General features: G+C 32.3%; 2 protein-coding genes across 4 annotated transcripts in view; both read right to left on the bottom strand.

Annotated features, from left to right (window-relative positions):
- LOC111709375 (cyclin-dependent kinase 17) overlaps nucleotides 1-5136 on the bottom strand; it is a 49038-nt gene extending 43902 nt beyond the window's left edge. The window contains exons 1-2 of the mRNA XM_023483028.1: nucleotides 4797-5136; nucleotides 2080-2175 (exon numbers count right to left, since the gene is read on the bottom strand). Coding sequence (XP_023338796.1) covers nucleotides 2080-2175; nucleotides 4797-5034 — 334 coding nt within the window. The 5' untranslated portion in view covers nucleotides 5035-5136. The remainder of the gene's footprint in view (nucleotides 1-2079; nucleotides 2176-4796) is intronic.
- A 414-nt stretch (nucleotides 5137-5550) lies between these two features.
- On the bottom strand, nucleotides 5551-8259 carry LOC111709387 (uncharacterized). Of its 3 annotated transcripts, none has more exons than XR_002766844.1 (6): nucleotides 8154-8259; nucleotides 7393-7467; nucleotides 6992-7037; nucleotides 6448-6525; nucleotides 5967-6128; nucleotides 5551-5708 (listed from the first exon to the last, which is right to left on the bottom strand). XR_002766844.1 is itself a non-coding variant. In XM_023483039.1 (5 exons), the coding sequence occupies exons 1-5, from the start codon at nucleotides 8184-8186 to the stop codon at nucleotides 6055-6057; spliced, it is 306 nt and encodes a 101-aa protein (XP_023338807.1). In that variant the 5' UTR covers nucleotides 8187-8259; the 3' UTR covers nucleotides 5551-6054. The 3 variants fall into 3 exon arrangements, 1 of the variants encoding a protein (XP_023338807.1); XR_002766845.1 differs by having other exon boundaries at nucleotides 5551-5684; XM_023483039.1 differs by having other exon boundaries at nucleotides 5551-6128.
- Between the last annotated feature and the right edge of the window lie 5987 nt (nucleotides 8260-14246).

Genomic DNA, 14246 nt, shown 5'->3' with positions numbered 1-14246 from the left:
ATTAAGTAGGTACTAGAATAATAATTTGATGAAGTAGGGACGAGAATAGATTAATTTGATGAAGTAGGTACAAGAATAATAATTGGATGAAGTAGGTACGAGAATAATAGTTTGATGAAGTAGGTATGAGAATACTAATTTGATGAAGTAGGGACGAAAATAGAATAATTTGATGAAGTAGGTACGAGAATACTAATTTGATGAAGTAGGGACGAGAATAGATTAATTTAATTAAGTAGGTACGAGAATAATAATTTGATGAAGTAGGGACGAGAATAGATTAATTTGATTAAATAGGTACGAGAATAAATATTTGTATGAACTCTTATATTTATACCTATACCTATAAATATTTGTATGCACTCTATATTTATGCCTATACCCGTAAGTATTTGTATGCACTCTATATTTTTAAATGAAATTTGTATGAAATTTGAACTATGAATGAACTATATATATTTGTACGAACTATGTGTATATATGAAAAGTGAACAATGAACATGAAAACTTGGAAAATCGCCAAATATTCAGAATTTCTTATTCTTTCATGTGCAAACCATAGACACCAATAGGGGGCCTACTAGCTTCATCACCCCATTACATTAACATCCCTCCTTATCATCTGATACATGTTTTATATATTATCTGATACATTTTCTATATATTATCTGATACATTTTCTATATATTATCGGATACATTTCCTATATATTATCTGATACATTTCCTATGTATTATCTGATACATTTCCTATGTATTATCTGATACATTTCCTATATATTATCTAATACATGTTTTATATATTATCTAATACATGTTTTATATATTATCTGATACATGTTTTATATATTGTCTGATTCATTTCCTATATATTATCGGATACATTTCCAGTGCTTAGGATCCATTTAATTTTGATGCGAATCCGGATCCAGATCCTGGATCCGCACTGGAAAAAAATGGATCCAGGCCTTTTTATTAAGATATACTGAATTTTTCTAACAAAAAATAATTTTCAAATTTTCGCTTATTTTTATCCTAAAGCTTGATGAACTATTCAGAAATGAGGAAATTTTTATAATCTCTTTTTTTCAAAAGTTCAGATTTGGGTTTTAGGAGTAAAAAGGTTTTTTTTTGCAGTTTTTGGTTGAAGTTTTACCCCTTGGATCCGGATATTTTTGCGGATCCGGATCCAGGAAGCCAAAATCTTGCGGATCCAACGGATCCGGATCCGGATCCTAAGCACATTTACTATATATTATCTGATACATGATTGAACACTATTTATTCCTATCACGTCAGGAAATGTATATATCTACATTATTCAAACCTTTTATATCTCATATTTTATACACTACACTGGAATATGTATATTGTATATTGTATAATGTATATATGTATATTGTATAATGTATATTGTATATTGTATATTGTATATTGTATATTGTATGTTTAAATACTGTGCCCCACCTGAAACTTTAAGTCCCAATAGCAATCTTTAAATCCCGTTTTTGAAACTTAAAGGGACTGTAAGCGTAATTTAAGTGACCCTCCATACAAAGAGGGCAATGTCTGATTCACAACTGTACCCTTGAAACCTTTGGAGTGTTTATCGAGTAGAGAGATCTTTCTGTTTAAACATATCGAAACCCTCTCGAACCCCTCTAAAACGCGACTGACGCTGAGTAGTGTGTACAGTCTGAACTCAAACAGTGTTTTCAAACATTGAAAAGAAAGTTTGTATTTTCTGCAACTTTTAAAAAGTAACTAATAATATTTCTTTAATATATAACAGGTTACAAACAAAGTATACATACTATATAGCAATTAAAAGCGTTACAGTTGATTAATACGGATATGTCCGACATCCTTGATCCGGCAAAAGTTTAAAGGATAGTGTTGTGAATCGGAAAGGCTCCTCTTTAAATAGAAGGTCATTTGAAATTTCACTACTAGTCAATTTAAGAATATACTGAATAAATACTGGAGTGATCAGCAGTGCTCTGATCGAATGAATGGTGGGGTTTAGTGAAAAGTGAATGACATAAAGTGTTAAAAAATAAAACGTTAAAAAATATGTTACCAAAAAAAGAATGATGGTTCTCCATATTGAGTATTCTTGGGTTAGATAAACTCAGTTTTCTGGTTAAACTTGTAATACTGCGCATACGTGATCCACCTGAAACAAAATATTAAAACAAATTTAAATTTGCAAGATAAAACCTTTCAAAATATGTAAAGATAATGAAGGGTGAATGTTAGGAATTAAAATAAAAACTAGGAATCTTGTTTTTCTTTAGTCATTCTCTTCTTGCAGTAAGATTAGCCTAAAAACATGGTTTCAAGGGGAGCAATTCACAACGAATACACTTTTTTCTGATCAACTAGGAATGATTTTTTTAATAGCTGAAAATTGATTATTTTAAATTGTGGTTTCTCAATAAAAATGACTTGCGGATTTATGCTGCAGAGACAATTTTAAAGATATTGTAAGTATTTAGCAAATGTATAAGATAGAAAAACTATAACGACTATATCTTCCTCATTGATATGTTATGAATCGGACAAACCACTCTTTTCATGCCATTTTTATCAAAAATAGCATGTCAAGTAATTGATTCCCGTTTTGTTTTGTTTACAATAATATTTACATAGTATTTACATGTGCAATGTGCATAGTATTTACATGTGCAATGTGTTTAGTATTTACATGTGCAATGTGCATAGTATTTACATGTGCAATGTGTTTAGTATTTACATGTGCAATGTGCAATGTACATAGTATTTACATGTGCAATGTGCATAGTATTTACATGTTCAATGTACATAGTATTTACATGTGCAATGTACATAGTATTCACATGTGCAATGTGCATAGTATTTACATTTGCAATTTACATAGTATTTACATGTGCAATGTACATAGTATTTACATGTGCAATGTGCATAGTATTTACATGTGCAATGTACATAGTATTTACATGTGCAATGTGCAAAGTATTTACATGTGCAATGTACATAGTATTTACATGTTCAATGTACATAGTATTTACATGTGCAATGTACATAGTATTCACATGTGCAATTTGCATAGTATTTACATGTGCAATTTGCATAGTATTAACATGTGCAATGTACATAGTATTTACATGTGCAATGTGCATAGTATTTACATGTGCAATGTTCATAATATTTACATGTGCAATGTGCATTGTGCATAGTATTTACATGTGCAATGTCCATAGTATTTACATGTGCAATGTCCATAGTATTTAGATGTGCAATGTGCATAGTATTTAGATGTGCAATGTGCATGGTATTTACATGTGCAATGTGCATGATATTTACATGTGCAATAAGCATAGTATTTACATGTGCAATGTGCATAGTATTTACATGTGCAATGTGTATGATATTTACATGTGCAATAAGCATAGTATTTACATGTGCAACGTGCATAGTATTTACATGTGCAATGTGCATAGTATTTACATGTGCAATGTGTATGGTATTTACATGTGCGATGTGCATAGTATGTACATGGCATTTACATGAGCAATGTGAATAGTATTTACATGTGCAATGTGCATAGTATTTACATGTGCAATGTGCATGGTATTTACATGTGCAATGTGCATAGTATCTACATGTGTAATGTGCATGGTATTTACATGTGCAATGTGCATAGTATTTACATGTGCAATGTGCATGGATTTACATGTGCAATGCGTTTAGTATTTACATGTGCAATGTGCATGGTATTGCCATGTGCAATGTGCTTAGTATTTACATGTGCAATGTGCATGGTATTTACAAGTGCAATGTGCTTAGTATTGACATGTGCAAAGTGCTTAGTGTTGATGCTTGAAAGGACTCAATATTTGTTAAATAAAGTGGAAAATAAAAATATCATATTTTTAAATGAATAAAAAATAACAGTATTAAGTCTCTAGAGGAGAGGGAAGGGGTGGTGCCCCCCCCCCCTTAGAAAGTTAATAAATATGTAAGAATTTCAGAGGGCCGGGACATTTACCCTATGTGGCTTAGCTTCAAACCTTAACATTTAAATTTTTATACTTTGTGTCGGTTTTTATATTTGTTGTTAGTTTCTTTCTTGGATAATAATAAAATTGATCATAATTTATTAGGCCTCTAATACAAACAAAAACACACGGGGGGAAACTTGAATATGATATTATCAAATTATCAAACGGATATTATTTTGTAAATTCTGAACAAGGAGTATGGAATACTAGGATAGACCGGGCCCGCCCTATACTATATGATTATACATGCTTTGCATATTGTATACATTAAACGGTTAACAAATTAGGCTGAATAACGATAAACAAACACATTTTTTTGTGATGCGAAAAAATTGGCAATGCAAACGTATTTTAATCATTTAAAAAATGGTTTAATTTGCTATGGTAAAGTAAGAAAATACATTTAAAGACGACCTTCAAAAACTAAGTTTCAAATGGAGTACCGTCTGCAAAGCATGTATAAATTATATGGTAGGGCGGGCCGGGTCGAATCCTTCTCCATTATATTCTATACTTCTTGATTCTGAACCGGAATGTGTAAGACCTGAAATGGACCAAGAGGAGATATGTTGGTTAGAATTGACTTTTTTATTTTTTATTTTGAAATCCACAAAATATTTAAAAATCAATTGCAACTTTATTTTTCTGGTCTAAAGAAAAATTTGCAAGAATTGGATTATTTTAGATTTGAAGAAAACAGAAAAATCCATAAAATATAGTTTGTTCATGAATTTATGATGTTAAAGAAGATTACCATTCGACACTCTCTCTGTCCGATCCCCAAACCCTCCAGACAACTCCGCCAAAGAACCATTTAGGCTGAACCGGAAGGTCTGGCTTAACCGCCGCCTCAGTTTCGAGAAGGATTTCCGTCGTGGGGGCGGAGCATTACCCGCCGACTCATGGTCAGTGTCCCCGCGCGGCGACAACCCGACAGCATCGATCTCGGTAACTTTGTCCAACTCAAGTTCGAGTATATCACTTTCAGACATTTTAATCACGTTTAATTCACAAACTTATTTACAAGTTTTTTTTTCACGAGTTTTTAAAGTGATTTTCACTTAAAAAAATAGAATAAAACTTTAGAAAATCATGCTCTCTGAAAAAGATTTTAGTAATTAATTTGTCTTGTTCAGTAAAAATTTATAAAAATGTTTTCATAAATAAATAAATAAAATTAAATATTAATATATATAGATAAAAAACGATAACATTTATTTTTCATCACTCTATTTTCTACACTAATAAACTTTGACTGTGTGGATAGTTTTTAATAAAATTGCAATGAGAAAAAATATTTATATTTAGGACTACTAAAAAAGAGAAGAAAGTTTGATTGCAAAAATAAAAGTTTTTTTTTCTCTATTTTTCCAAAAAATAAATATAAAAACTATTGTTTTTGTTAAAACACACTAATATCATAAATAGTGAAAGATCCCGCATATTCATTGATTCATTGATTCATTGATTCATTGTTTCATTGATTCATTGATTCATTGATTCATTGATTCATTGATTCATTGTTTCATTGATTCATTGATGCATTATACCCGCATAGGAAACATGTTTCATTCATATTGATTCATTGATTGGAGTGACTCGGCATAGTTTTGAATGACCCTCCAATGGAAAAGGTTCAAGCCTGATTCACAAAAGCACCCTTGGTCTGAGCAAAAAAATAGTAAATATATCATAGTTTGCTAAAAACTAAAAATTGAAAATTTGTTGTTGTGCTTTTCTCTAAAATTGACTTGCGGATTTATACAGGAGAGACCAAGAATGAAACTGTCAGAACACAATTCTATATTTCTAGATGGTGACACGATGATATATTTCTAGATGGTGACACGATGATATATTTCTAAATGGTGGCACGATGATATATTTCTAGATGGTGACACGATGATATATTTCTTTTTGTTACTCAGATTAAGGTTTAAAGGGTAGATAGCATTGGCAACTCTGAAATAACACTGACAGTCCATTTAAAGATGAAATTGATTAATTGATCATTATCCCTCGTGCGCCATTCTTGAGAGTCTTATCAGCGCATAAACGCACACAAGGAACAGAAATACCATCCAAACTGAACAAATGAGCAAAATAATATTTTAAATTTAATTTTACAAAAACTTTGATTTTCCAAAAAAAAGGAGATTCAGTTTTCAGATATTTCTAACAAAGAAATTTTAAAAATATGCATCCCCGATTGGTTAAAAGGCATATCAATTCCATCCCTCCATGAGAAGTTGACAACATAATTTTTCCTTTCATATTTTGAAAAAAAAGTCCATTGCAATTCATTGAAGTTCATTGCAAATCATTGAAAAATAAAACATAATATTATCATTAAAAATAAAATCGCAAAAACTAAAAAAAGTTGTACAATAACATTATTTGCTTCCCTACAGCATATCCATCCATGTTTTCTGAATGTAAACTTTTTAAAGTCTCTTCTGTCAATTTCAGCTCTTTCTTCAAAACTAGAAAATTAAATATTAAAAATTAGATGTTCTAAGATTATGAATTTTAATTTTATTAACAAATTTAAAACTATTTGACGAGTTGTGTTGAAAATATTAAGGTTCTACTATACAGGGTTATCTGTCTATGGCTATTTAAGGATTTTGTACAGGAATAAAGGAGTGTAAAGTAAAGATGCAGGGAATAAAGGAGTGTAAAGTAAAGATGCAGGGAATAAAGGAGTGTAAAGTAAAGATGCAGGAAATGCAAGAAATATTATGAGAAGAACATTAAGAAAGGTAAATCTGATAAAGACCCTGCAAACAGGGGCGTATACAGAAATATGGTCAGACGCTCCGCCCTCAAAAGCTCCAAAGCCCCCCTTGAATATGCCCCTGTCTACAAAAAAATGGACTTCTAATGGCTCAACATAAATCTGAAGTTTTTAAGAAGAACTAAAAATCGTTTATTTTTACTCAGTCTCACCTTGTAAATCTTTTTCAATCCTTTCTCTCTCAACCTCAGCTAAATCCTAAAATACATGATCAGAATACGGTGGTGGTGGTGGTGGGGGACTATAGGGCTTAGCCCCGGGCCCCCTCCCCCTCCTGGATTAGTGAGTATTTTAGTTATAGGGGTTTCAGGACCTAACTTAACTTTACTTGACCCAATAAAAGGGATATGGTCGAAATAATTGTTTTTAAAAGAAAAAAAGAAGATTACATGGTTAAGAAAAAAGATTACATGGTTAAGAAAAAAGATTACATGGTTAAGAAAAAAGATTACATGGTTAAGAAAAAACATTACATGGTTAAGAAAAAGTAACATTTTAATATTCCATTGAAGCGTAATTATAATATTATTTACATTTCCTAAACAGAACTCACCCTATATTCCAGGTTCCTCTCAAGTACATTTATTTTGTAAAAAAGTTTTTCCAAAACTGCTTTTTTGTCCGCCACCTGAACAATAGGAAACTATTAAGATACACTACCACAGGGTATACCACTAACCATGATAATTAATGTACGAATTGTATATGTCGTCTTTGATCTCAAAGGGAATGTCACCGTATTTTCAAATGACCTCACATTGAAAGAGCATGCGATGCCAATTCAAAACGATCCCCTTACAAGCCTAGTCTTATCAAGAATGAATTAGATCACCATGTTTTTGTAAATAAAAATATGTAACCTTCCATATTATTGATCAGGTTTAGGTTTCAAGGGTGAACCTGGCATCCCCCTCTTCAATTTGATACTACTGCATTTCCTTTAAATCAACGTGTGCACGAATGAATGCTTCGATGTTGTATAATTCCTCAAAAATCATAAAATGTTAAGAAATTGTCATTCTTGATTGGACGCCCTGTATATTTAGCAACATCCTGGATTTAACAATATTTGGACACCACTGCACTCCATAAAAATGTTTATTTCCTTAAAAATATTTTTACATTAATATTGATGGTTTATAGATTAAGCTTACAAGTATTTAACTATTATAAATGAAATATTAAACATAATTTTGATGAATCTTTGCTTAACTTTACTTCTATTCCATCAGCGATAAATCAATCTAATTATATTAAACAGAGCAGAGTTATTTAAAAGACGACATTTGATATCCCTTTTTATTTATAAATTACCTCTTCAAAAACAGTGTTTTGAACGGTTGCCATTTTCCTAAAGAATTCGAAGGATTTGTCTGAAAGTACATTTATCAGATTTTCTTCGAATTTATTTTAAAGAAGCTTTAATGCTTTTATGCTCGGTATTAACTAAGACGACCTTCAATAATGTAACAATTTAAAAATATTTCTTTAACAACAACTTCTTTCAAATATTGGAAATTAATCATAGTTTTAAAATTTCAAAATAGACTTATCATAAAAGGATAGATCATGAAAGGATTAGATCATGAAAGGATAGATCATGAAAGGATAGATCATGAAAGCATAGATCATGAAAGGATAGATCATGAAAGGATAGATCATGAAAGGATAGACCATAAAAGGATAAATCAGGAAAGGATAGATCATGAAAGAATAGAGCATGAAAGAACAGATAAAGAAAAGAAAAATCAAGAAAGGATAGATCGAAAAAGGAAAGATCAAGAAAGGATAGATTCGATCAGGAAGGATAGATCAGGAAGGATTGATCAGTAAAGGATTATTCACGAAAGTATAGACCATGAAAGAATAGATCATGAAAGGATAGATCAATAAAGGATATATCATGCAAGGATAGTTCATGAAAAGATAGATCAAGAAAGGATAGATCAAGAAAGGAAAGATCAAGAAAGGAAAGATCAAGAAAGGATAGATCAAGAAAGGATCGATTAAAAGAGAGCAAGGCTTTAAAGGAGAAGAATAAAAGAGTTAAAGTTTACCAATAACTTAAAATGGTAAAAGATAAAAAAGAGAAAGGATTAAAATGATTAACTGTAAGGAATGATGATATAAAGAAAAATATCTTATAACGAGCCCAAATAGAAGTGAAACCTGTAAAATAAGAAAGGTATTTGAAGACAACATAACATTCCCTGATCATTAAACAACATCTAAAAAAGTAAGCACTTTGATTGTCAAAATATTGCAGAAATCCACAAAAACAAAAGAAGAAATCTGCAGAAAATGATGCAAAAATCTGCGAGATAAATGATGAAGGTTACACCACCGGCAGAAGAGAAGAGAACTGAAAGTGAAAATATGAAACCACTGTATAGGTATTTATCTGTCTATCTAAACGTGGATAGATAGATAGTATCTACCTATCTACCTGTATCTATCTATCTATCTATAGGTGGATAGATGAAGTATCTATATATCTATCTATCTATCGCCAGTTTGTTACAGGTAGAAGAGGTAGGAATATAAGCCGGTCTTTACCTATAGCAGTGGGTGTATCCACCAAATATCTACATTTATCAGTGCAGGTATCTATACTTAGTATATACATCAGTGCATGTATCTACCCCCTAAAAGCTGTAACAGTGCAGGTATCTACCCCTAATAGCTAGCACAGTGAAAGTATCTAAACAGTACATATACCAGTGAAGGTATCTACCCAGCATCTAAGCCAGTTAAGGTATCTACCAAGTAAGAATACCAATGCAGGTATCTACCTAGTATCTATACCAGTGGAAAAATCTACCCAGTATCTATGTCAGTGCAGTTACCTACCAAGTATGATTACCAGTGCAGGTAACTACCCAGTTTTTATATCAGTGCAGGTCAGGGGTATATACTCACCATTACTGTCGTTTTAAATAGCAAAAAGAGTAAAACTTCCCGTTACAGGAAAATAATTCCTTGGATAAAATGTATATTACAAACCACTTACTGAGAAGATCGAAAGAAACATCATTGTATCGTGTAGAAGAGTGCTCCTAGTTATTTACAATTCGTACAATCTACATAAATGGGGAGGCCTCGATGAAACGTTTTTTCTCTAAAATAATGTAATCTTCAAAATTACGCCTAACATTCGGAAAGGCCAGCCAGAACAATTTCTCATTCGAGCCACATTCTCCTCATTTTCTCGTCCGAACCACCTTCCTTCTCGTCCTTCGTTAAATATGTGTTTTTAAGTTTCTTATTCTTGAAAATGAAGGTATCTTTTAAAAATCAGGCCATGTTATGGCGTAAAATATGGATCGACTAAAGTGTTGCTTTACATCATGTTGAAATCTTCAAAGCCGTGAGAATGATGTTAAACTTTTTGTTAAGTGAAACTTAAATCTCTTGAAATAATTAGTACATTACTTATGAAAACTTAAATCTCTTGACTCCGTAACATACGAGAAATGAGGAGATTGTGGCTCGGACTAGAAATTGTTGTGGCTGGGCTTCCTCCCCTCGCTCACTGCTCTGTCCCTTTTCCGAGATTATTTTAAGCTTTTTCATCCACTATACGTCATTTTATTGAATAGTGTTGGTACGAGGTGTTTTTATCAAGAATATCTTTATTTATTGGAAAAGTTCCGTGATTAATAGCTTGTTGGAAAAGTATTGTTGTTACCGTTCGATACCATTATAAGAAAAATCTGCTGAGTAAAAAACTGGCAGTCAGAGAACCCCGTCCAACAAGTGCAAGAGCCAATCCACAGAAGACCTTTCCATTGCTGAACACTTAGTTAGTATAAGCTGTTATATATATTTTTATATAAAATACTAAAAAATTACTTTTAAATGTTTGAAACCGTCCTTTAACGTTAAACAGTCGATGCTTAGAGTTGCTTAAATTACAGGGGTTACTCTTGTCAGTACATAACGTACAGGCGAGGGAGGGAAGGCAACCTCCCCCGCACAGCTTCCAAACCTCCCCCGCACAGTCTTTTGGGAAGTACAGGGTGTCCCACGAAACATGACAATAGCAAGACGACTTGAAAGTCGTCTTTGGTATTTGAATTTATTTGTGACATTTAGTCTTCTACTTTAACATGTATGATTCTTGAAACAACTATCACATAATTCTCCTAGCCCTGGCATTTCCAAAAAGTGGTCTGCGTTTTTTGTGCTTTCAATATTACCGGAGATATAAAGAGTTTGGTTCAGATTTCAATTTTGTTAAATAAAAGCAAAATTGTCGAAATCTGAACGAAATTCTTCATATCTCGGGCAATATTGAAAGCACAAAAAAGGCAGACCACATTTTGGAAATGGCAGGACAAGGGAAATTTTGTGATTATTATCTCTAGAAATGTACTTCTAAAATTATATTGACAAATAAACGCAGCAAATTAAATCAAAAATCAAGACGACATTCAAGTCGTCCTGCATACTGTCATGTTTCGTGGGACACCCTGTATCTTCAATTTATAATTTTCAATTTCTACTTAAAACTGTACTAATTTGATTATTTAAGCAAGGTAGTCAATCTTTAGTATCCTTAACATTTGCATATTTTTTTCATTCCAGGGGGCCGAGCGCTGCTGCCTCGAATGTTTATTAATATGCTTTCCTCACCTTGTTTTGGGTTAGGTTAGGGTCAGACAATTTCTGGGCCGAGCGCTGGGCGCATCTATCCAACAAAATATTAAGACACAAAAATTTAGTTTTAATGCATTACTCAGAAAATGGAAATGATTGATGTTTCAAAAAAGAAAGGAGATCTTCACCAATCTTCACTGTCTCAACTCATCATGCTCTTCATGTCTACTCTAGGCATGTGGATTTTAGTTCACAGCGATTATATCTACTTGGATGGAACCTTTGACTCTGCTCCTTCCTTATTCGGGCAAATCTAATTCCATAAAGGTGCAATATTTACCCTGATATTGGATATATTTGTTTTCAGGGGGACCCATAACACTGTGGAGTAGGAAAGTGACATTTAATGAATCATGTATTCATATTATCATGAACTCTGCACTCAACTAAAGGAATCTGTATTCATATTATCATGAACTCTGCACTCAACTAAAGGAATCTGTATTCATATTATCATGAACTCTGCACTCAACTAAAGGAATCTGTATTCATATTATCATGAACTCTGCACTCAACTAAAGGAATCTGTATTCATATCATCATGAACTCTCTGCACTCAACTAAAAATCTTTAAGCCTAATAAATTGATCAAATTTGTGTTTAGGCTGTGCGTGCAATCTCTGTAGGTTTTGTCCTAATGCCTAACAAACTGAGAAGAACTTACAGCTTCCTATTCAACAAGATAAACGAACTGGTCCAGTTTAACCAAGTTGTCCAAAGAGAGTATACACAGATTTTATCTCTTAAACCCATACTTTTTCCAGATTTGAAAACTTGATATTTTTCTTTCCAGAGCTCCTAATACCACAATTGGAAATTTCTTCCCTGGAACATTGATCACAAGACGTCTCTTTAATTTAAGCAATGTATTCGTCGGAAGTTACTGAATCTGCAGCTGCATACAGCCTATATCTGTCAACATAATGTTCCTGGTCAAGTAGGTCTTCTCCCTTGTATATGTTAAACCAACATATGTTTGGTTTGGATACAGTGACGTCAGCCTTAGCTATTTAGAATCAAAGAAAGATGATGATGAGGATATTGAAGAAAATATACATCCCTTCTAGAATTTACCAACTACGTAGAGACAACTTGGGTAGGAAAAGTGCACGCCCTGTATGCTTTAGAATTCTGGAACAAGTAGGCTTAAGTATTAAAAGGTCTACCAGTTACCAAAAACCAGTGTGAATCCTTTAATTTTAATACCAAATAGAATGCAACCCTGTCCAAGAAACTCAAACTTTGGGAAATCCTTAACCGGTTCCAGAGACAGGAGGCATTTGCAGATACTATGCTCAGGGAGGACAGTTAGGCCACCAAAGTTCAAAAAACAGAGCAGAGCAAGAAAACCTTTCTTTCCTGTCAAGGAGATTTGAAGAAATGGTTCTATCCTATGATAACATGTCTTTGGGTATTTATATGAACAACATTGTTCGTTTTTTTAAAGATGATAAAGTGAAGATTAAATTGAATATCATATATTGTATTATTACTGTTCTCCCGGTTTAATTTTAAAAATTAATATTTTTTGATCAAAAATATATAAACTGGTTATGCATAAAACTAAGAATTGGTTTAAATAAAAACTAATTTTGATAGCAACATTTTTCGATAGTATGGTCATAGCAGCAACATTTCTTAACACAGCACAACAATGTTTAAAAAGCTAAAAAGCCTGAACACATTTTTATCAGAGACACCCTGTGGCTGTATTTAGTATTGTAATTTTATCAGAGACACCCTGTGGCTGTTTTCAGTATTGTAAACAATTCAGAAACATGTTTTTTTCAAGAAGTGAAGTAAATAACTCCAAATAGGTTGTCAAGTACAATAGATGGCAACAGAAAAATCGACCAACTGCGCACAATGTCATATGTGTCAAATGAAAAAAGAAAGACGACATGTCCTCTAATTAGTTTGTATGATTTCCAAGATTCGGTTATGATTTATGACATTAGCCTAAACACATAGATATACAAGAATATAGAACGCTCATGTCGTCTTCACCATACCGGAGGGATTTAGTTCTATTTGAAAATGGCAAACTAGCTATGGTACTAGCTACTAACATACAGTACTTCAGATTTAGTTTGTAAGAAGTATCTTTGTACTCTGTACACATTTATAGGGGTTTGTTACAAATATTGCAGACAGACTAGTTAAAAGTTGAATTTCAAAGGATTTGAACAAAGATTTGTTGCTGCATGAAGTTGCTACCGATACTTTGGAAGATTCTATATGTGTCAACATGTGGACTGTTTTGATACAACCAATGAAAATCATGGCATGATTACCATTTTAATAAATAAACTCAGTTCATTCTTTCTAAGGAGTCAATTCGTTTGAAAACCTATTTTTGTTTTGAAATTTGTATTTTAATTTCAGGATCTCTCTTCAACTTGCAATAGAGATATTTATTGGCTAGAGCAAATTGTTACTTATTTCTTTTACAATAGAGACAAAGTTCCCAACCTGTGAATATCTAGCATGAGAAAAGAACAGAAGAAAAAACAACCAAACTCCGCAAAAAATTGTCCAAATTAATTTTGTTTGCTCATCAATAAGGAGATACTTTCATTTACACATTTGAAATTTTCACTTTTAGAATCTCTTTTGGATATTTTAATTTTTAAAAGGGTCATGGAAAACAGGCAACATTTATTACTTTTAAAAATGTACCAATTCAAAATAAAAACTTTTAGAACGATTTTTAGTGACGACTTTTAGGGATAGGATTATCATGAACTC

This window comes from Eurytemora carolleeae, unplaced genomic scaffold, assembly GCF_000591075.1.
Source record: "Eurytemora carolleeae unplaced genomic scaffold, Eaff_2.0 scaffold948, whole genome shotgun sequence".
Lineage (NCBI taxonomy): Eukaryota > Metazoa > Arthropoda > Copepoda > Calanoida > Temoridae > Eurytemora > Eurytemora carolleeae.
The sequence above is the reverse complement of the archived record's forward strand: the minus strand, read 5'-3'. Positions and strand labels throughout refer to the sequence as shown.

Excerpts from the sequence above, each read along its gene's own strand:
- LOC111709387 (XM_023483039.1), bottom strand. The coding sequence starts at position 8,186 with ATGGCAACCGTTCAAAACACTGTTTTTGAAGAG. Across the intron at positions 7,468-8,153 it reads AAAACACTGTTTTTGAAGAG|GTGGCGGACAAAAAAGCAGT; the intron begins GTAATTTATAAA and ends CCTATTGTTCAG. Across the intron at positions 6,526-6,991 it reads GATTGAAAAAGATTTACAAG|TTTTGAAGAAAGAGCTGAAA; the intron begins GTGAGACTGAGT and ends TTAATTTTCTAG.